We start from the raw sequence: 23,378 nt of genomic DNA on the forward strand, positions 1-23,378 counted from the left end.
GTGTCATTGGGTTGTAAATATATATATATATATATGTTGATTTCTTTTTATATAGCTTCATTTTTAATTTTTGACATTAACAATCTTGACATGACGATAGCGCCGCCACTAACGATACCAAATGGAGGGAAATATTCCAATGCAGTTCTCACAAAAGTCGGTTTTATCTTTTTAATAAGGTCATCGACTTGGTCATATAATTCAGTAAGAGTTCCATTATTTTCTATCAGATAGTCAGTTCTCTGAATTCTTTCATTCATTGGCATCTGTGCTTTAATTCTTTGCCTTGCATCCTCAATTGACAATTCAGTATTTCTGATTTGGAGCCTTTCTAGTTGCGTTTCCTCATCACAGATAACGTTGACAGTAACGCCACAGAAGACATCTAACTTACTTTCGAAGAGCAGTGGTACATCCATTATGCATACACTGTATCCTTTAATATAGTAAGACATCATTTCTTCGCACATTTTGTATCTTATTGCTGAATGAGTTATTCCATTGAGCATCTTTAAATCACTTGGATTACTGAATACCCATTTTCCTAAGGAAGGTCTATTCAAATTACCATCTTCTAATAACAAATCAGGTAGTTTATCCTCGAAATAGTCCACTATTTTTTGGTAGGTTTTTGTACCTGGTAGAACCACTTCTCTTGCAATCTTATCTGCATCTACTATCGGTAACTTATGATGTTCCTTGAGCCTTCTAGATACTGTGCTCTTTCCACAAGCAATCCCACCGGTTAGGCCGACTATTAACATCCCCCTATTATTATATCTATGGTATTTTTTGAATAGTTCATTTCATGCCTTTTGAAGTATAATCTCTTAAAAAATTTGATATAGCGAAAGGTCACCAAAATAACTCTAGTACTGGTAAATACCAAAAAGATGTCCAGTATACCGAGAGTGTACACCTTGGGGAACTCACCTTTAAAAAATTGGATATCATACAAATTAGCTAAGCTACCAAGTCAGACCAAGATACCAAATATAATATTGTTACTGAACGATGAAAAGAATTTGAAAAGGTTCCTCGATAATGACTCGAAACTGAAATTAAATGGCAATGAGCAAATGCAATTTATGGCAGCATGTGAGCCCCCAACATATGTCAATGGGAGATTGGCAGTGATAGAGAACCTACTAGTCTGTGAAACTAAGAAAAAATCCATGACTTCAATGATACAAAAATACACTGCTTCATTGAGCAAATCCTCAAACGTACTAATGATAAATCCTCCGATAGGATGTATACCTTATTTATATGAGAAGGTGTGGAGTGATTTGAAAAGACCAAATTTATTCATAGGTTTGAATCCCAATTATAGGAAACGAATAAAAAAATGCTATACTGATGAATTTAATGTGAATGAAACTTTCGAACCTCATAAATTTGAATTATTACTTACATCAGTACCGAGAGAGTTTGCGAGTTACAGATATAGTCCACTTCAGCATACTTTGGACAATCAATTGTTAGCGTTGGTTAAAGAAATAAGTGATATTGATGCTAAGATCGTTCCTTTCGGTGAGTTTTTAGTGGTAAGATTCGAAAAACTAATAGAAGATAGTTGTATTGAACCCCTAGCTTTATTATATGATTGTAAATTCAATAAGGAGATCTTGCAGTTGCAACAGGCTAAGATAATGGTTCGAAATCTTGTGAATGAACAGACAAAAATAATTTTAAAAGCATTTCCCTTCATCAAAGAGCTTCCATTCTACAAAGTCGCTTTTGATAATGACAGATTGTACAACGTGGTTATAAGTACGCTACAAAAGTCTCCCTTTGAACAAAGTAAATTGATTCAGGATATGAACAAGCTAAATTATACAGATATCAATCAGTTAACAGGGTATTTTGTCAGATTGGCGTACTCTATGAATATGGATTGTAGATGGAATGAAACCATTACATGGCTAGTGAAAGGCAAAGTAGAACTGATGAGACGTCGGAAATTAGATTTTCGTTATCTGTAAGTAGTTTTAATGCATAACATGATTTATATATTCTTATAATAAAATGACTAATATTTATCCATATGGTTGCCAATTATTCTGATATATCCTTCATATATTGTCATGATATTGTCGATACACCAGGAAGTGATTTCAATTTGAGAAGATCTCAATGTATTTAAATTGGAGATATTTTCGTTGTAGTCTTGCATTAAGGAAGACAATAAATTTTTCACGAATTCATCAATTGCTGGCCTGAAATATAACTCAGATACATAGCCTTTGATAAATTTACCTATCTTATCGTAATCTTCTGTCACAACTAAGCAAATAGCCACCAGACTTCGATAACTGATCTCCTCGAAGTTGATCGTATAGTCATCCCAATATCCTTGACCCAGCAAATATGCTTGCATTTTTGGTCCTCCTGTATTAAGCACTGTTCTTCTTATTATGTTGGAAATATCGATAAAATTCCATTCATTATTTTTCAGTGTAAAACCGTACTCATTGAGTAAAAAATCATTTGAATGTGGTCCATAATTGAAAAAGAGCTCATCACCTCTTTGTTTATAAGAATGCTTCCCACACCTTACTGTAAACTGACCAACCTTGTCCTGTATGATCTTTGGCTTAGTTACATGTGGGTAACAATGAACGTCGATTTCAGCAGTATGATTTAAAAAGTCTACAAATGGAACCAAAGTAAATTGGCTTGAATCATCGTCCTCTTTAATGGAGATTTTTGCATATAAACATCTTGAATTTATGATAAAATACACATGAATGAAATCTAGAAACTGCGTTTCCAAAGATACTGTAATGTTGAATATTTTATTCCATACTTTCAAAATCGGGGAGATGATCTCCCAGTCCTCCATCACTAATTCAACCTTCTCTTTTAGCTGTTTTTTTGAACCATCTGGTAAGTAGTGAATTAGCTTTTTGTATGATGAATCCTGTATTAGTTCCCAGATTGCAGGTATCGATATCAGTTCCTCTTTAGAGGGCCAAACATCAAAAAATGGCTTCCAGAATGAGGTAACTTCTTCACTTTTGGACCATAGTGGGAGAAATTTCCATTCAGCCAAAATATACAGGGCTAGTAGCTGGAAAGAGCTAAACTTAAGTAGAGTTGTCTCATCTAAAATTTCATATGCCCGAAATCTTGGATCATCGTCAGCTATAAGATTGCGATCTTCATTTGATTCATCGCCTTCAGAGAAATGTCCAGACTTGAATGTATGAATTCTCTCTAAAACGGTGTAAAAATTCAATTGGTGAGAGCTGGGTATACTGAAGACAATTTCATTTTTTTGAATCCTATCATTTATCAGCCTGACACCTCTACCTGATTCTTTTGAATCCACCACCTTGATCTTATCAGATATTTCAAAAAATGGAGATTTCTCTAGCCATTTCTGTAAAGTTGCAACGTTAGCCTCCATATAACCCACCTTCTTCGGTGGTTCAAGTACCAGTTTGTTAGTCAAATATTCCTTCCTCGATGTCGAAGTTTTTCAAAATAAAATTATATGAAAAATGTATAATGTGAAAATATCAAGTTCTACATAAAAATATTGAAATACCAACAAATTGAATGTTATATGGGGAATATTGGCAAATAAGAAGTTCCGAGGGGATGGTTAGGCCTTTGCTAAAGACAGTTTAATTAGTAAAGCGATCACACCCGCAGATGCAGCCGATATAGCCACGAATTTACCTGTTTTTTTCCTATTACCATAGTTTTGTCCTTTTTTGACGCTCCCATCCTCTTGGAATGACTCCATCTCGTCAGTATCACTAGTTGCTTCGCTCTCATCTTTGACTGTTTTAGAGTCCTTTTGGTTAAATTTTGAGTTTTTATATTTCTCTACTTCCAATCTTGTCTTCATATCGTCGATTTCCATTTCTAACTTCTTCAATTGGTTGTTATATACTGTTTCCTTCTCATCCATCCTTGCTTTCAAGAGCTCTTTGTCCGTTTTGAAACGTTCAAACTTCTCTTTGGTTTCTTTAATATAAATTTCATGCTTTTCGTTGAAAGATTTTTTTAAAGTATTTTGCAGTTTGATTAACTGTTTATCATTCATATCAACCATTAATTTATTGATATAGTCTAGATTTGTAGTATAGTTTACAAGAAAATTTTCCATTGACTTTAATTTGGCCAATTCCTGTTTTTCTAATGCAATTTCTGTTGATAGTGCTTTAATAATATTTATCAGATTGGGACTAGTACCAATTGAGTTATTTATAAATATGCCACTCAGAATTTCAGTTTCTGGACCTAATATTGAGTCCTCTAAATCTAAATTGTTGACGTCACCAAACATTGCCGCTTCGAATGCAGCTCTTTGTGCTGTTGTTGCAGTGACTTCTACTTGAGAATTATTATTTGTAATTATTTTATTTTCAGTAAGGATGTCGTTAGTATTGGATTTTGTTTGATCTTGTTGTCCAATATCACTCTCGCCATTGAATTCAGGCGAGATATTATTAATTAAAGGTATCACGGATATTTCTTCAACAAGAGCACTTATTTTCCTGTGCTCGAATTTACTGTCAATGTCTGTTCCTAAGTCAATAATATCACCGATCTTCAGTTCTACATCAGTTTGGCTAATTCTACTGCCATTGACAAAAGTTCCGTTGCTCGACTTCAGGTCCCTAATATATATCTTACCTGTCAATGCATCACAACTTAGACATGCATGACTTCTCGAAAGAACCCTAGAGTCAAAATTCCCGTTGTCTGGTCTCACGAGAGCATTTGAATCTTTCTTATTCGTTGTATTATTATTATTTCCAGAATTTGAGTTGACCACAGGTCTACCTAATTTTAAAATATCCGGCTTGAAAGGTACCACAAGGTATTTTGCTTCGAATGTGGCATTTAGAGACTTCAAAACTATGATATGTATGTATTTGCTACGAGGCTGCACTGTTACATTCGTAATAGGAGCTGAAGTGGTAGCAATTGGATTATTAGGAATTGAACGGGACAGCAATTGAGATTGCTCCACTTCCTGGGTAAATTGGTCATAGTCACTTTGTGATCTTGATCCGCTACTTCTAGAATTTGACCTTGTTCTTCCCGTTGGCCTATGCTGTTTGTTAGGAGAAGCTCTTGTTGTCGAATTACCTGAGCTGGGGAACTGCTGCTGTCTTCTCTTGTTGTCTAACTCCGACATCATACGTGCACTGAGCCCTATAACTGGTTTGACGCTGTTGCTTCCTTTCAATTGATCAGTATATTGATCCATTCATCATTTGTTCTTTTTACAAGAAAGCGAGACGGTGAAATATTTAATTGATTGTAAATACGTCTATATATCCAGTAAATAAAAGATTCCAAAACAGTCTAGAGAAGACGTGCAAATAGAGTATCAAGATGGCAGAGGCATTGGAATCAAGCGTTGTTAGTTTAGAAAGCACGATTTCGCTGCTTCAGGATTCGATTGAAACTTTGAAAACCGATTCCAAGGATAATAATTATTTGACAGATACAATGTTACGATGCAATCAAGTATTCGAGTTAATACCTGAATTTGACATTGAGAGAGCAAGAAACGATTTGAATGAAGAAGTAGAGCCATTGATTAGGACTTTACAGGAGAAGTTGAAGAAATCTTTAAGCAAGATGACCAGAGAGTTGGACACGTTAAAGCAAACGTTCGAACTAAACCAGCTGCGTCTTAACAATACAGCCACAAATAACGAGACAGATCTTTCCAGTGATGATATCAATGTTAGCACGGATGATGTAGTCATGGCGTCTTCGACAAATGAAGAGTTGGAGGAATTGAAAAGATTAAGATTGAAGAGGGAAGAACTGCAAGAAAGACTAAATCAATTGAATCAGTAGTCAGCCACTGCAAAAAAAAAAAGGATCAATATTGATTCAGACGTGTACGATGCATATTCATAGCAAAAACTTCGTTAAAATTCAGCCCAATTCCTGGCCTGCGGTACGAAAGTATAGCCGATAATATCTGATAGTATAATGGATGCCTCGTAAAACTATCGAAATATATACGCCACCATTAGTGTATATAATGTTTTGTATTAGTAGATCATCTGTTCTCGAGTAGAACGGGCGCTTTTCAAAATTCTAAAATATCAAAAGGATAACGCAATTGGTTGCAAGTCACTGAGAAGTTGCTAATGGTTGAAAGAAACTGAGAATGATGACAAGTGCAGTATACTTTGGGAAAGGGTCACTTAGACGCATGACTGTGGTGAAAGTAGCCCCCAGGCGAAGCTTTGTTTTGGGTGCTGTCACAACAGCTACATTAGGGTCTTTTTTATTGGGAAAAGAAGCTACATTAGCCAACCGGATGAATAACGGTGAGCTCCATAACAAGAATGTTGACTACGACGCAAAATTGAAGGAAAATGTGCATAGGAGGCTACAGGCACTGAAAAATACAAGACCAATGGAACCAAATTATGAAGGGCATGTTCCCTTATACAAGAGTGAAAAGCTGTTACTATTTCTTGTATCTGGTTTGAGATCATTCCTGCATCCAGAAAATGGTTACAATATCGTACAATTGGGAGAAGCCACGGCATTCCCAATATTCTTAGAGAGTTTGAAGAAAACAATGCTATCTGATGCTACTGGTAGAAGAATTCTTCGAGATAAACCTCATGTACATTCGGAGACGCTACATATGGGGAAATTGTCTCAGTACCCTCAAAACACGTTTGGATATAAGTTCTATGAATGGTGCAAAAATGAAAACGTTACTCCGGACACAAGAGCCCCAGTAACTTATATAGATGATCCTTTGCACGCTTATGTGTTCAAGAGGTACAGACAATGTCACGACTTTTACCACGCTTTAAACAATCTGCCAATAATCATAGAAGGTGAGATCACAGTGAAGGCCCTGGAGGCAGCAAATCTGGGGGTGCCAATGGCTGCATTAGGTGCGATATTCGCCCCATTGAGGTTGAAACCAATTCAAAAACAAAGATTGTACGATATCTATTTGCCTTGGGCTGTAAAGACGGGTTTAACATGTAAACCACTGATCAATGTGTATTGGGAGGAGCTTCTGGATAAAGATATTGACGAATTGAGAAACGACCTAGGGATCACTTTACCACCAGACCTAAGAAAAATTAGAAAACAGCGCAAAGAGACGTTGAACCATCTGAAAATCAAGTATAATAAACAAAGAATGGGAAGCTAGATGGAGAACGTAGTATTCAGCAAGAAGTAACTGAGATTGTGTGAAGAAAGGACGACCAGTATTTTTTTCGATGGCGAGACATATATTAGCGCATTGATCGTGAATTGCAATGTAAGTAAAGAAAATATTCGAACAAAGTCAGGTATATAGCCCAAGAATCAATTTATATGTGAGTGCACTCTCAGCTGAGAACACCTGAAAGGTCAGATCGGTGTCTTAATCTGTCTGTTCTAGGGTGTCGTTGCAAGCGACGTTGTTAGTTACGGAAAATGTTAGAGGCTTCTATTTTTAATGACGAAAATATATAAACGTCTATGTATTTCTACAGTGATGCGAATGTAGAGAAGCATATAAAGTCTTTGAAGTTGCCAATTAAAAGGACCGTTCTATCATGCTGCTGCAGGGTTTTTTCGCTAGAATTCCCTTGTTTTTGTCATTTCCAACAATAATTTTGTCGAGCCATTTGATAATACCAACGCCTCAGGATATTTTTTTTGAGAAGGGTATAAATTTTATTCAATTGGAAGCATTTGTTCGTTTGATACTCATACCACTTTTCGTTAGTACTTCTTTTACGGCAGTCGGCTGCCTTTTCAGCGTTATAGACGAAACCATTAATGATACATTATCTGTGTTGTTTTTTTCATTCATTTTATCTCAGTTAAATTATTTGTTAAACCCAATTCAGTCGACATGTCTGTCATTATTAACATTAAAATTGGTACTCGCCAATCCTGTCACTACAAATAATTCAAGTGTGAGGAGAAATGTCCTCATGTTCTGCAAGTCTTACGGAGCTCTTCTTTTCCTGGGTTTAATGATTAATATTGGCAGCGATTTCTCAACTTGGCTTACACATATTCCCTTTTACATCATTTCTTTCTTTGCTTTGAGGTACATACATCCAATTCTCAAATTGTTCAACTCAAGAAAGAGGGGTAATGCTACACAAACTGACAACATTGATACGAAGAAGAAATCGAATGTTGAAGGAAAGTTTCAAGTTTTACTACTAGTAGGGCCAGTTGTCTCTTTTTTCCTTTTATACCTCGTTTCAAGATTTTATCAAATCTATCAGTTACAATACTTAATGGTTTTTGTCTTTTTGGGATGTGTGACAATATTTTTTTTATCATTTCAAGATGTATCCCATATCTATCTCGAACAAAATAAGAACGAGCAAGACCTTTCGTATTCTATTTATTTTCCCAATTATACTATTTTTACAGTGGGAATCGTAACCATTGCCTTGCAATATCTTTCGTTTAATTCAATTGCCTCAGACGTTAAAACAGCTTTTTTGACATTGATATTTGTTATCTTGTCAGAATACACTTCAAGGTTTTCCGAATTCGAGTTGAATAAATCAAAGTCACAACTGCACGCACATGAACATTCACATTCACATTCAGCTATAATTGACCATAGTAATGATGGTATATTCAAACAAATGGTAACAAATAAAGATACGAGGTCAATTTTTTCTTTTCTTCTATTGAACACAGCTTTCATGTTTGTTCAATTATTATATTCATTTAGATCAAAGTCATTGGGTTTGTTATCTGATTCATTACATATGGCTCTAGATTGTACCTCATTATTTTTGGGTCTCGCTGCTGACATTCTTTCTAAGAGGCCATCATACGATAAGTTTCCTTTTGGTCTCAATTATTTGGAAACTTTAGCCGGTTTCACAAACGGTGTCGTCCTATTAGGTATTGTCTGTGGTATTTTCGTAGAAGCTATTGGAAGAATTTTCAATCCCGTTCATATTGAAGGTACTAATGAACTGTTAGTTGTCGCAATATTAGGGCTATTGGTCAACCTCGTTGGTTTATTTGCGTTTGACCATTCTGATGATTCAAGCTCTTTACCTGTCAATACTCAAAATGATAACATGAGGGGTATCTTTCTACATATCTTAGCTGATACTTTGGGTTCGGTTGGGGTTATCTTCTCAACAATCTTGATAAAATTTACTCATTGGCACATATGTGATCCACTGGCCTCTATTTTTATCGCCTTATTGATTTTATTGAGTTCGATACCGCTTATAAAATCTACAGCATCAAGTATTTTACTAAGATTAGACGATAAGAAACATAATCTGGTCAAAAATGCGTTGAATCAAATCTCTAAAACGCCCGGTATAACTGGCTATACGACGCCGAGATTTTGGCCAATAGACCCTAATCCTTCAAGTCACTCACATAGTCACGCACATACGCACTCTCATGCTCACTCACATACCCATGAAGAAAAAGGAGAGGAAGAGGGAGAATGTCACAGTGATCATCATGATGATCATGATACAAATAAAAAAACTACAGTACTAATGGGTTATATCCACATACAGTACCATGAGGGAGAAAATTCTACTATCATAAAGAAGAGAGTAGAAAAAATTTTCCAAAACTTTAATATTCAGGCATGGATCCAAGTGGAATCACAAAACTCACAATGTTGGTGCAGGGCAACCTCTATGAGCAATCAAGTCGTCATACAATCTGTGACTAAAAATACGTAAATTTAGATAGATCACATAGATATATTTATATATATTTAATTAATTAATTATAGGACATCTCACCATATAAACATACCCGGTTTTTGTTTTGTCACGAGGTTGAAAAATTTGTGCATCTTGCATATGTAAAAACCAGCGCAGAGAAGGCACAATGCATCGGCAACTTTTAGTAGACCATCTAACGGTATTCAGTACAAATTGACAGATCAAACAGTCATTAGTTTGAGAGCAGAAGGTTGTTCTAGTGATTATATTGTATGGTTTTCATTCGATTGTTCAAACTGTATTATTGTGCTAGAAAGATCCTGTTGACGGTATAAGTAATCCTTCTATTAATAAAAATTTGGCTTTTTTCAATCCTCTGAGCCACGTCTTCACCGATTAGTTCCCCTTCCACATCTAAAGTATATATTTGCTAATACCAGATGGACCCTGGCCTTAGCAATGTTCCAACTACAGCCACCGCTCTTTCAGACAAGTCAAATTTGATCAAAGATATCATAGCGGCTTCTCAAAATCAGCTGAATGTTATTTTCAAGTCTAATCAATTGCAGGAAGATTATGGTTTATTGAACGGCTTTATATCCTTTGTTCACTCGAAACTAAACAGGATCATTAACGAATTAATTAGTCACCTAAAGTCTCTCCAAACAAGCTCCGAAAGTTTAAAGCAGTATTATGATCAAATACTACTAATTCTAGACTTGACCTGGGAACAACTCTGGTATCCCACCTTCAAATGGTTCCAAGCTTGGAGACGAGTTTTGCTGACAAACAAAAAAGGTGAGCAATTAAATTATGCTGGCCTCAGAAAGATGAATTCAAAATTGAATAAATATTCAAAATCAGTATTTGAATTCTATTTTAATATCATGGATACCATAGTGATTAACTTTGAATACATGCTTTTTATTCCCAGTGAAATTAAAGAAAAGTTGGGCCTCCGCATTTTGGCTGAAAGCGACGATGATATCGATATTACTGTTAACAATGAAAAGCATGCACTATTAATGGTTTTATTCCACCGATGCGTGCTATATTTGGGTTCAACAACTCGCTACAAGGTAACATTTGAAAAATTTTATAACAATTATTCAGCAAAAGATTATAAGAAGGCACTGGAGTTCTATCATACTGCAATCTTACTTTTGCCACATATAGGAGAACCATTTTTCCAAGAAAGTCTAATCTCACTACAATGTAAAGATTTCCCAGATATGGTATATAATTTGGTTAGAGCGTCGTTGACTACTGTCCGAAGTGGTTCTGCCATACAGCATTTTAATGCTATAATGTTCGAGGAGAAGAGTCCATTACGGCAAAAGTTCAACAAAGAGTTGAATGAGATCCATATGGCTAGTCTCAGAAACACGAGGATTGTGAATAGAGAAATTATTGGATCCTATTTTTTCACTTTACTTGCATCAAAGGTGGCGCCAGATGCATGGATTGATAAAAAAATCAATAAGATTCACAGTATTGATATCAGTCATTTAGAAAATGTCTTATTTGAAACCATCTCGACAAGGTACATCAGGAATATTGATGTCATCTTCAAAAATCTTATTATCTCGATTGGAACTTTTCAATTATTGCATTACAAAATAGACAAAAAGTCAAAGTTATTTGAAGCTCCAATTACTGCATTGACTACTCAACAAATTGATTATTTAAAGTTTGCTTTCAAGTACATTTCTATAGTCATAGAAAATGTCATTTTGGAATCATGGAGCCAGCATCTGGAATCTTGGGAATATCTAGGTATAGTTCGTGTCCTACTGTGCTGGATCCAATCGCATAACTGTGTGAGACAGTTCGCTCAACAAAATAGTCAATTCTGTAAGAATTTTGCTAAATTGTTGAATGATTTCTTGAGAAACAAGAAGATGATTGAACAAGATTTCTCTTTTGGCGAGTTACCCACCAGAAAGTATTATTTTGATGAAGACAATGATGTCAAAAATTTTATTTGTATTCATGGTATGCTGGATGATTTCAATGATCAATGTCTTACAGAAGCACTGGATGATCCAAAAAGAAAAATAACCGGATCTTTAGCAAAAGACAAAAAGATGGATAATGTAGCTGAAAGCAAACTAAGATTGAAAGCTATTTTAGTGAAAGGTAAGAAATTCATGGACGGCAATGAATGTGGTATTTCATGGGATCGTAATAAAACAGTGTTTGTTCTTGGTACTGTAAAATCCATTAAACTAGCTGGCAAAAGTGTATCTTGGAAAAATGATTCTAGGAGTCAAAAGTCTGTCAAAAAGGGAAAGAATGATAATGTTACAATTTCAATGGCGGACTTAGAAGCTCAATTACAAAGCAAAAGAGAGCATACCCAATCGATGCGTCGTAATTATAGTGGATCGACTATCCCGATGGCACCAGAAACATTCAAAGTCAAGCCAAGTAAAAATTTACTACCGGAGCTCAAGGAAACTTCAACATCCACTGTAGTGAATAATAAAAATAAAAAAGAACATATCTTCAATGAGAATGGTACTAGTGGAAAACTAAATAGTTACATGACTACATTGACACCAACAAGCTCAGTAACAGATATGGAATCGATAGAGAACTCATTGCAATCGCTGAGCATTAAACAGAACGAAGAGATGAAGCAAACTGAGCGTTCGAAATATTTACATAATGTTTTCCAGTCAGGAGTCCAACAGCAACAGGGTACATATGCCAATCATCCAATGTTTCCTTCTATACCTATCTCACCTCCCCCATATTTTTCGATGCCACCATCGGTGCAAACTCATAGTGGATTCAATGCTATGGATGTTCCTGCCGCAAATACATGCCAAACTGGTTCTGAAGGCTTCATTACAACCTATCCATACAATTTGATGGATACGTCAAATCTTACAATTTCACAACAGAATGATGTGCATCCACAGCTTTTTCCATCCCCAGAGCAACAAGCACAACATCAAAAAGAAATGAATAAATCTGGGTTTTGGGTAGGATCTCAGAACCAAATACAGAGGCAAATGTATCCATACTTGCAAAATTCATCAGCATATTTCAACGAATATTCTCAACCCAATATGTATTAGTGCAATAAAAAAAGAGAGAATCTCTAAATAAGATGCGCATATACGAATTAAGTTTTTTTCTATAGAGTAAATATGAAAAGTGTACATAGTTTTCAATTATAGTCAAGTTTTTTTCTTTTTCATTGCATTTCTCTTTGCCTCCTTCGTTAATTTTTTGATTTCATCAAGTTTTAATTTTTTCTTTTCTGGGTCAATTATAAAATCTGGTTTTAATTCATTATAGTAACAATTTAAATTTAATCTGTCACAATTAAAACAATTTGGTTTTTCTTCGGTACATTTTTTTTTCCGTAATCTACAAATCCAGCAACCACTTCTCGATCTTTTGCTTTCTCTCCTCTCATCATCTAATTTCGTTTTATTATTTTTTGGAATTGGTTTACTGATGCGTTTTCCATTCTTATTCCAAGTGACTTCTTTAAATTTACTTGTTATCTGCATATCATTATCATCATTTGTTATTTCTTCCTCATCATTATCATTATCTTGTTCTACCTCTTCTTCTTCCTCTTCTTCTTCTTGCATTGCTCTGTAATTTTCCTCCTCCTTTGCCAATCGGTCCTTTTCTTCTCTTTTAATATTTAATTTAATAATAGAACGAGAAGTTGGACGAGAGGCAGAAGAACTGAAACGATATGGAGATGATCTCAAAGAAGATAGGACTTGAGCAGCTGACCCCATATCATTGTCATTTGGATCATTTAAGAGCCTCGTCTTTAGATCGTCTAATTTTGAATTAATTAATTTCGGTTTATGTTGTTGCTGTTTCAAAGCAGATGAAGATGATGTTGTTGAAGAAGATGAGGAGGGAGAGAGGGCGAATTTTGGTGGTTTCGGCGATGCGGTACTCGATGATGACAATCTTATATCTGAGGTGATAGTTCTTGAATGTGTCGTTGGGGTTGAAGTTCCTCTAATTGTTGTTGTATTTGCATCAATTAAGGAATATATATTATCATCTGTATTTGTAAATTTTGTGAAATTTTTTGAGTCATTAGTAGTGGCTGTTGTAGTTTTGTTATCATCAAAAAAATTGTTGGTGTTGTTGTTGCTTGTGATAACAGCACTATTATTTTGGTGGTTGCCGTCATTACTATTATTGTTATTGTCTTTAATGATACTACTACTGATATGTAGTTCATTTGGATTGAGGCTCAACTCAGTAAATTTATCATCATTATGATTTTTCATAAAGTTAGAATGTCTTTTATTTTGTTCATTTATTGTTGTCGCGATTATAGGAGGAGGACTTTGAACAGGGGTATTATTTGGTGCTGTAATTTTTGGTTTACTGTTCAGTAGAGTATCTTCATTGATAATATCATTTTTTTCGTGTTTGATCATATCACCGCTATCATCAGAAACTTTACTTGGATTTGGGGACGGCGGATTAGAAGTCATAAGAGACTTTTCTGTAGTATGATATGTGTTGTCAGCAGCAATGGTTAGATTCTTTGAGCTCATAGTCAACTATATTTTATCTGTTCTTTTTTTTCACCAGGGAGAAATTGAAATTGTATTACAGGATGGAAACGTTGCAGTTAGAGAGATACCACTGATAAAGGGGATGGGGATCAAAACAGTATATGCGTGTATTAATGCTAACCGTAAGGGCGGTAGTTGAAGACCGGCTTGTTTGATATTTGAAACTATCATTTATTTTAAAAGTTGTTGTTTAACAAAAATATTCGTCAACTCATTTTTATTTTAATAAAGCTAAGCGCCCAAGAGGATGGATGTAACCCGCCGACTTCCTCCCTCTGTGTTTTCAGCAGGAAACAAAAAAAAAAAAAAAATAAACCGCCCTGTGATTTTTTTTCTTTTTCTGCGAAGCCGCCCAGAGAGAAGTGCAAAAGGGGAATTTGTGTTATGGAAGCCCTGAATTACCCTACGCTGGTTTTTTCGATGAGGGTTGATTTTTTATTGGTACGGTCGGATTTTATCTTGGCGGGACATCATGTTAGGGTTGATTGGGTGTGGTTGGTCCTTCCCGGGGTTAAGAAGTGAAAACCCTAGTTTGTGTCTCTCCAAGCTGTCAGTGAATCTCCGTAGTAATTCTTTCTTAGCGGAAGAGGGCCATAATATCGACTAGAATCGGTGATAAGCTTCTGTGTGGGATCAGTCGTCAAGATATTGCCTGACAAAATAGTTCAGGGTTTGATAACTCCGAGAATAAGTAGTTTGTCAGGTAGAAGAAGGACGTTAGCAAACGTATCGAACGTCAAATGGAGAAGTCTGAGAAAATGTATGAAATAACAACATCCATTGGTTAGCACTTCGAAAAAGCGATATTTACAATACTCTGCAACTAAATATATAATCTTTGCTTCAGTGAGACGTGGTGTCTCAATCTTGTTGAGTGTCCGCTTTCATAGAATTAGCATCATTTTCACAAAATTTTTGAAGTCCGCCATCAAAGCTTCACATTCAAAGTAGAATTGTGGAGCATTCTATTGGAGTTACGATTTGTGAATGCAAGGTGAAGCACCACACCCAAGATTGAATCTGAGTAAGTGTTTTCCCACCATTTACACTGCTTGCAATATCCTTTTATAACCCATCCATTCGTTAACCGAAAAATTCCAACTACAAACAACTACATATAATTAAAATTCATCAAGTCTATGAGAGGAATTTAATTGCTATCATTCATACTTATCAATATGTTCCCTTTTTTGTTGAGATATTCATTCATATTTTAAAATCCAAAAGCAAGTGACGTAAAGTATCGAGCCTTTTTTTTTATCAAAAATTGATGTGCTTTAGATTTACTTTCTCCCGCCTATACTCTTCCGTTCGAGGTTTTTTTCCAGAAGTGTCAGCCATCTGATTATTGGCCTCTGTTAGAACACTTGTTATCATCAAAGAGAATTCGAAGACGAACTACATTCGCTTAAAAGACTCAGTATTGGTCGCGAAACCCCTTCGGGACTAAAAAGCGCCAGTCAACTGTATCTTTTTAGTTATGCCAGACTCATAATGTCTGAAATGTATTTACCACGTAATTTCCTGGCCTTTGACCTCGAGGCTACTATTAGTAAAATCACCCAACAGGTAGACCACTAAGAATAAGTATTTATCGGCAGAAAAATTAATAAAAGTAGCACCATTTCAATGGCAACCCCCTCCTTGAAAGTAAAGAAGTGCTTCCGCTCTTGTGACAAAGGTCATCCTTTAAAAGATAATTTAAGCACAAAATAAATCTACGAGCAGCTATTTCTGTGCAGCAGAAAATTACCAATTAGTTCGACGCTACAGAAGAAACAGTCGTATCAAAATAGCTATATCGGTCACGTTTTCTAACCTAATATCTTCAAACTGGCCAGTGTATTACAAAGTATTGGTCGCGTTCAAGGTAATTAGCTTTGTCAATGTCCGATACGAGCTCACTGCCATCTGAAAAGTTGATATGTGCTTGGTTTGAATACCTTCTTACATGACTCCTCTGATGGGCATGCTTTTTCCTACGTCTCTCTTTCGACATGCCATTATATAAATGTGTCATCGTGCTATTCAAATAAATTCGTCAAAATCTACCACGTAAATAATACGATTATTCACGGATTTCGAAAATTACCATTTTCTTAATTGGACATTCTTTCCTTCTTCACATTCTGGGTCCCTTACACTATGCAGACCCTCCTCATCCTCATCCTTCGGTCATTTGCAAAAGCAGACGGTACTAGAAAGTTTAATGGTATTAGTCCATTTTTTGAAGAAAAACCATCCTCAAAAAGAAAGAAAAATTTATAGAATGGATTCCCGATGTAATCAAGTTATAGACAATATATACACATACTATATCCACTCAATCAAGTGCATCTGCCTCGTGAGATAGATTACATTGTGCAAAAGAGCAAATGCGTTCGTCACTTTTGCTCATCTCGAATACTGCTGCTGAGGGTAGTAATAATAATAATAGTATTAATATTGATACTAATCGGGCCGTTAAAAAGGATATCAGTAGTAAACACAACCACTCTTCAAGTTATCATTCTTCAACTACTTCTGATTTAAATAATTTATTGGATAATTTGTCGGTGCAGACTTCCATTTATGATATGAAGAACAATGATGCTTCTTTAACAAATAATAACGGTGCTAGTAATGCACAAAAGTCTATTACGGCTTTAAATGAAAACACAATAACTGGGAAAGATTTACAACAGCCATATCAATTTCTTTTAAACGCAGCAAATGTTATAGATAATGCGCAAAATGATACTCAAAGCGTGTGGGGAAATGATTCATTGATACGTACGGACTCACATATTCTTAATGAGAGTAATGCCAATGATGAAATAATATTAAACACACGTATCTCTTCTCACAAAAGTAACGTTATAAAAAAGCCACCAAGAAGAAGGAGAACGCAGGATTCGATTAGAACCACTGCTATACCGTTTCAATCATCGAAGCATTCTCAAATAGTACCTTTCAAGCAAGGTGCTAATAAGAAAGGATCTATCAAATCATCAGCAAGCGCACAACGTGAGATCGACAGGATGAAGAAAAATTTACTATCGAAGAGAGATATTAAAAGAAAGCATAAGAAATTTTTAATGGACGATGATAATGTCATTATCGGTAACAAGATCACCGAAGGTCATGTAAATTTTATCATTGCTTACAATATGTTAACAGGAATAAGAGTTGCCGTCTCACGCTGTTCCGGTTTAATGAAACCATTGACTTTAAAAGATTTCAAGTTTTATAAGAAACTAGCATTCGATTATCATGGTAATGAATTAACTCCTTCTTCTCAGTATGCCTTTAAGTTCAAAGACTATTGTCCTGAGGTGTTTAGAGAATTGAGAGGAATGTTTGGTTTGGATCCAGCTGATTATTTGGTTTCATTAACATCAAAATATATACTGAGTGAATTAAACTCACCAGGTAAATCAGGCTCCTTCTTTTATTATTCAAGGGATTTCAAATTCATTATCAAGACAATTCACCATTCTGAACATATTAGGCTGCGAAAAACATTGCAGGATTATTATAATCATGTAAAAACAAATCCGGATACTTTAATTTGTCAGTTTTATGGTCTACATAGGATAAAAATGCCAATCTCTTTCAAAAATAAAATTAAGCACCGAAAAATTTACTTCATTGTTATGAATAACTTATTTCCTCCACATCTTGACATGCACATCACTTTCGATTTAAAAGGTTCTACACTAGACCGCTATACCAAAATAAATGAGAAAGAATCAAAAGGTAATGACTCAAACTACAGACCAATTTTAAAGGATCTTAACTGGCTTGAATTGAAGGAAAAAATCAAATTTGGGCCTATAAAGAAGGAAAAATTTTTACTCCAACTACGAAAGGATTTAGAGCTACTGTCAAAGTTGAATATAATGGATTATTCACTACTATTTGGCATTCACGATATGAATAAATACAAGCAAGAAAACGACGATGAATATGATGAAAATAACTTGATTGCATTTTATGACGATGATAATGTCATTGTCCAGAATGAGCATGATAAAACTGAGGCGCATTTACAAACAATTCCTCTAAAACCACATTATTTTAAACAATTCGAAGGGGGTATAAGAGCCTCCAATAAAAATAATGACAATGAGAATTTGATATATTATTTCGGAATAATCGATTGTTTGACACATTATTCGATTATCAAAAAACTTGAAACTTTCTGGAAAAGTTTAAACAATGATATCAACATAGTAAGTGCAGTGCCACCAAAAGATTATTCAAGAAGACTTTATAGGTTTATCGAAAATTCAATAGACACCCAAGATATAGAGAAATAATACCGTTCAATTTTTCTCCATATTCTTAAAAGTGACTGATTTAGCGATTTCTTTGTGGTTGATGAAAAACGCTGCCTTTTTCCATACATATATATTTTATTATATATGCACTTTTTTGCATAAAGCATAGTAGCAGACACTTGAGAAGTGACTAAGACATATTTCCAAAAAAGTGCTTAAAATAGAACAAAATTAATCATTTCCCGTATTTTCATTTTTAAAATAAATAGTTTTTTTCAATAACGATTGCGCCTGATCTTTCTTAGCATTTCCTCGGAATGCGTTGCATTCTTGGCAAAATAACAAAGCCTCTTTACATAAAAGCGACAACTCAGCCCCACATAAATGTGAATACAGGGAAGGAATTCGGTGGTGGGACTCTAGAGCAATGCGTACTAGTTGTATCCAAAGAGAATGATTCTCTTGCTATTTTTAGTAAAGGAGGATGGAAGTAGTGGATTCAGTTGCATCGAAGAATACTTTAGAGGCTTGATTGCCTCTGAAATGTAGGCGCTGTTTTGAATATGCTCTTTCCGGTTTATCACCATCGCTGTCATTTTACTTGAGATCGCAGGAGAAACTAAATTTTTTTCCCGTCGAGGCCAAAAATGGATCTAAATAAAAAAGAAAAAAATTTTCTAGATTCGTTGTTATATATATATATATATACGTATATATATCTTTCAGATGGCCAGAATAAGACATCTTTAGTTATCTTACTTTGAGCTGTGAAAAAAAAAATACTGAAGTCTTCCTAATATAACTAAAAAAGATGCCTCCATATGGTCCACCCCATTATGGTCCGCCACATGGCCCTCCACCTCCAGGTCCAGGTTACTATCAGCCAGCTCCCCAGCCAGTTTATATCCAACAAGCTCCTCCTCCACCACCTAATGACGGTTGCTGTGGACCTTGTTGTCAAATTTTGTGCTGTTGCTGTTTATTCGAAATATGTTGCGGCCCATAATCCGTATATTCTCATTGATTTATATTTCCAGAAGTGCTAACAATAGAGTGGTCTCGAAGTCATAAAATGAACATTTCTTTATTCCTTGTAGATGATCATTCAATGAACTTTTTTTCGACATGTTCAAATTACCGGTATTCAAGCAGCATGGCCAATGCAAAGTTATCTATTATGTAGTTCATTCAAAATAGATATGTACAGTAGTTAAAATGATGACAACTTTTTTTTAGATTTTTCACACTCAATTTTGAACTATCCTTTAAATAATGTGCTGCGCACATTATCAGTAGATAAATTTTTAATAGAGCAGGTTACGCTGTTCACTGGCTCTTAATTCAAGGATTTTGTCGTCAGAAACCAACACTTCAATGAAGAAAAGAATATTATGATAACTAAAGTCAAGAACTTCATAGCTGAAGTATGTATGAACTGAAAATCAAAATAATGAAGTTACTCTGGTTGTTATTATAGTATATGACAAGCTTTTTTCCAGAAAAATACGCTACTATACAATGCCGGATAAACAACTGTTGTCTACATCTCAGAACTGTTTTGCATCTGCGTTTTGTTTACCTGCCTACCACGCAATATAGAGTCGTTGCTATTTGACTCATCATTTTTTAGTGTCGATATTATAACTAAATAACAGTAGGTATCGTTAGACAATATGGATTGCAGATATCATAACTGTATATTTTATTCATGCTGTCGCATTTTTCTTCTGACTTGCGAAAAATGACGGAACAAGATTTAAACAATTATCTTATGGGAATGCTGCTGACCCATTCAACATAACTTTCCAAATATAAATAAAAGGTCATTATAAATGACAATTGCTCGAAAAAGAAGCTACGGCGGTCGAGACTTTGTAATTCTAACTAGTTTATATCTTACCGAACGCTGTCCTATCAGTTCAGTTACTTCTTTAATTGCAAGACGTTTCCAGTACTATGTAGGTTTTATTAGTTATATAACGTATAATTTAATTTTTGTTTGGGAATCTCCTGCAGTCAGTCAACAACTCGAAGGTGAAGGGTTCGTAATATAGTGGATACTTTTCATAGTCAAACCCGCGGCAGTTGCCAGTCTGTAATTAGATTCATAGCGTCACTTGTGGACGAAGTATTATTAGAAGCAGACGTTACATAACCATAGGACTTTGATTGTATATTAAGAGAATGACGTTCCTCACTACTTTCATATCCAAGTAGTAAGGAAAAAAATGAGCTACAAAAACTGTTCAAAGGAAAGAAACGCTGGCTACTTGTACTTAGTTTTTTCTTAGCAGAGCATGTGTCACTTTAGTTAAGTAAGTGGCACGCCAGGCTCTCGTAACATAATCGGCTGGTAATAGTATCTGTTGGCAAAACCACGTGATCGTCATACTCTTCACGGATTCCCATGCTTAAGCATGATTATCTTTCAAGAATTTTTCCATAGGGCAAGAAATTATTATATGGTTTTTTTCTACAGTTTCATTTTTCTCAAGCATCCTGATAGATATCTCTTGGCATTCTTCAAACTAGGAGATTGAATAAACAAAAAAATTGAAATCTTGAATCTTGTTGAACCAAACCGAAGACGGTTAATGATTCCACAGGTTATGAGCGCTGGCGCATGCGGCGCTGTTGCAATTCCCATTAAGTTTGCGGGTTCCTCCAATTGTACTGAATGGTTAAGATTCCTTCAACAGCACTTACAGAGAACTAACATGTCCTGGTACCAATTTGTTGAACAAGGCATTATTGCCAATATCTCTGAATTGAATCATTTCTTTCGAGGATAAAAATACTATTTTCGGTGTTTTTGATACAGCACTTGGTCAGTTAATTAATGATTGTACTATTGGTGAAGCTAAAACGAAGCGAGCATTTACTACAAACAACGCCTTGGAAGCGTGTCTACTACTGGTCTATTTCTTTAGTTAAGTGAAGAATATTCTAAAGCGACTGTTAGTATCCAATGTCACACTGCCATGAATTGACAAATTAAAAGTAAATCGTTCAAGGAAAGACGCATCTGGATAAGGACGTAGCATCCAGCTTCCTGAACACTACAAAAGAAGAAATTAAATTAATGAAGTTTCCCAATAATATCCATGCAGTCATTTATCAGAAGATTTTTAATGAAAAGCTCGAAAGAGCAATGTCTCTCTTGATGATGGTCTCGTCTCCTTTAACTTTAAACAAAATGTTGGATTTGGCGATGAAACCTCTAAAAATTCCAGTAATGGAGAGAATTGAAAAATCAAGTGAAAAGTCCAACTCAAGTGCTTTTGCACTAATTGCCAATAAGTCAGTTAACGAAAACAAGAAAAAGACTTGTAAATGCGCTCACTTTATTAGCCAATGCGAAGAACTTCAAAAGCGCTTACCAGATGCCTATATCTTTGAAAAGTATGCTACCGACGAAAATCGAACAATGTGAATAATTCTTCTATAAAGCAAGGCACCAACAATTTACACAGATCCTCCTGGATTTCTATTGCTTCTTCTGATATAGATACTATGGTTCTTAACGCTGCTGTCACCAATATTAATGATGACACCATCTCAAACAATGCGTGGATTTTTGACACTGGATGTACTGGCCATATGTGCAATGACATTAAGCTTTTCAATAATATTACATTGGGAAAATTTAGTACGTTAGCCACCTCTGGTGGCACTTTACCAATTAAAGGATTTGGTATCATCGACCTCGAAAAACTGGAACTTCCTCAGGTTTGCTATGTTCCTAAATTACCAATTAATCTTATTTCCATCATTCAGGCTACCGTAACTGCTAAGTTTAAATTCGTTTTTGACAAACATGGTATTACGCTCCTTGATTCAGCTAATTCTCCAATCATGAAAGGAAATATTGTAAATGACCTATATGGGATCGACGAAAGCAAATCATCTTTTACAGCTGTGACAGCTACACCTTCCGACAATTTAGCATCCCAGCCAATTTACACATCTTAAAGACTCACAAGTTGGTGAAATAGGTGACTATGTTCGTAAATAATACATCTCGGCTTAAAGGGGCTGTTAAAATGTATCCAATCCTTAATGTATATTGAGAACAAAGAACAGAGCTAGGTCTTAGCTTCCGGTATTAATAAGAGTCAAATAACAGATGACTCCTCTCATTAAGAGCGATTCAATGTGCAAAGAAAGTCAATTTCTTTGAATACAATAAACTACATAAATACACATCAAATATCACTAGAAAGTATATTCGATTATATTTGTCTCTATATAAGATAATTAAGGAAAGTCATCCTATTCATTCATGTTTGCGTCCTATTGTTAAACCATGTCTGCCTCCAATAGTAGTTCACCTACTAACGACTTTATTGTTGTGGAACCATGAACCGTCTTACGTTTGGTTCAACATTACTTGCAACTATTTACTAAAATTGCGCTTTTTGAAATGGTTCGAATGTTTCATACCACGGGTATGAAGGGTAAACTTAACAAATGAAAGCAAAACATGAAAATTGCTGAAGTCTGCTGAAAGATAATGAAGCTTCAATATAGAAGCTGTGAAGACTATGGCAATCAGTCATTCTTATCAACAGAAGCCAATACCACCTGATTATATCACAAGAGACCAAAATGTCATTTAGTAATCCTAATGATATGTACTTTATAAGAAAAACTAAGTATACAAGTCAGAGCAGCTCTCCTTTGGAGATGTATGTACCATTTTTTTTTCTAATTATATATAAAAGAATAAGGAATATAATTCTATTAGTACTTCACTAACGTCTAATTTTTTATCATATCCACGTCTAATGATTCTTCGCCCACAAGTAACTCTAAGAACCGAGTTGCAGAACCAGTAACTATGTCAGGCACGGTTCAAACCTTTCGAA

At 35.2% G+C, this 23,378-nt stretch overlaps 10 protein-coding genes across 10 annotated transcripts; 6 read left to right on the forward strand and 4 right to left on the reverse strand.

Moving 5' to 3' along the window:
- Positions 1–47: 47 nt before the first annotated feature.
- CAB5 (putative dephospho-CoA kinase) lies at positions 48–764 on the reverse strand (the record flags this gene model as incomplete). The annotated part of the gene is made up of 1 exon (XM_003956002.1): positions 48–764. The coding sequence occupies one exon, from the start codon at positions 762–764 to the stop codon at positions 48–50; it is 717 nt and encodes a 238-aa protein (XP_003956051.1).
- A 129-nt stretch (positions 765–893) lies between these two features.
- CBS2 (Cbs2p) lies at positions 894–1,985 on the forward strand (the record flags this gene model as incomplete). The annotated part of the gene is made up of 1 exon (XM_003956003.1): positions 894–1,985. The coding sequence occupies one exon, from the start codon at positions 894–896 to the stop codon at positions 1,983–1,985; it is 1,092 nt and encodes a 363-aa protein (XP_003956052.1).
- A 47-nt stretch (positions 1,986–2,032) lies between these two features.
- RKM2 (protein-lysine N-methyltransferase) lies at positions 2,033–3,412 on the reverse strand (the record flags this gene model as incomplete). Its single annotated transcript, XM_003956004.1, has 1 exon — positions 2,033–3,412. One exon carries the CDS (start codon positions 3,410–3,412, stop codon positions 2,033–2,035), a length of 1,380 nt encoding a protein of 459 aa, XP_003956053.1.
- A 198-nt stretch (positions 3,413–3,610) lies between these two features.
- Positions 3,611–5,230, reverse strand: VPS64 (Vps64p; the record flags this gene model as incomplete). The annotated part of the gene is made up of 1 exon (XM_003956005.1): positions 3,611–5,230. One exon carries the CDS (start codon positions 5,228–5,230, stop codon positions 3,611–3,613), a length of 1,620 nt encoding a protein of 539 aa, XP_003956054.1.
- A 128-nt stretch (positions 5,231–5,358) lies between these two features.
- On the forward strand, positions 5,359–5,832 carry SPC19 (Spc19p; the record flags this gene model as incomplete). Its single annotated transcript, XM_003956006.1, has 1 exon — positions 5,359–5,832. One exon carries the CDS (start codon positions 5,359–5,361, stop codon positions 5,830–5,832), a length of 474 nt encoding a protein of 157 aa, XP_003956055.1.
- Positions 5,833–6,154: 322 nt separating this feature from the next.
- Positions 6,155–7,165, forward strand: COQ4 (ubiquinone biosynthesis protein COQ4; the record flags this gene model as incomplete). The annotated part of the gene is made up of 1 exon (XM_003956007.1): positions 6,155–7,165. One exon carries the CDS (start codon positions 6,155–6,157, stop codon positions 7,163–7,165), a length of 1,011 nt encoding a protein of 336 aa, XP_003956056.1.
- Positions 7,166–7,556: 391 nt separating this feature from the next.
- Positions 7,557–9,692, forward strand: MSC2 (metal cation transporter MSC2; the record flags this gene model as incomplete). The annotated part of the gene is made up of 1 exon (XM_003956008.1): positions 7,557–9,692. The coding sequence occupies one exon, from the start codon at positions 7,557–7,559 to the stop codon at positions 9,690–9,692; it is 2,136 nt and encodes a 711-aa protein (XP_003956057.1).
- Positions 9,693–10,117: 425 nt separating this feature from the next.
- EBS1 (Ebs1p) lies at positions 10,118–12,763 on the forward strand (the record flags this gene model as incomplete). The annotated part of the gene is made up of 1 exon (XM_003956009.1): positions 10,118–12,763. One exon carries the CDS (start codon positions 10,118–10,120, stop codon positions 12,761–12,763), a length of 2,646 nt encoding a protein of 881 aa, XP_003956058.1.
- A 102-nt stretch (positions 12,764–12,865) lies between these two features.
- Positions 12,866–14,227, reverse strand: UME6 (DNA-binding transcriptional regulator UME6; the record flags this gene model as incomplete). Its single annotated transcript, XM_003956010.1, has 1 exon — positions 12,866–14,227. One exon carries the CDS (start codon positions 14,225–14,227, stop codon positions 12,866–12,868), a length of 1,362 nt encoding a protein of 453 aa, XP_003956059.1.
- Positions 14,228–16,623: 2,396 nt separating this feature from the next.
- On the forward strand, positions 16,624–18,549 carry MSS4 (1-phosphatidylinositol-4-phosphate 5-kinase; the record flags this gene model as incomplete). The annotated part of the gene is made up of 1 exon (XM_003956011.1): positions 16,624–18,549. The coding sequence occupies one exon, from the start codon at positions 16,624–16,626 to the stop codon at positions 18,547–18,549; it is 1,926 nt and encodes a 641-aa protein (XP_003956060.1).
- Positions 18,550–23,378: the final 4,829 nt, after the last annotated feature.

Source organism: Kazachstania africana, chromosome 2, assembly GCF_000304475.1.
Source record: "Kazachstania africana CBS 2517 chromosome 2, complete genome".
In the NCBI taxonomy this organism is placed as follows: Eukaryota; Fungi; Ascomycota; class Saccharomycetes; order Saccharomycetales; family Saccharomycetaceae; genus Kazachstania; species Kazachstania africana.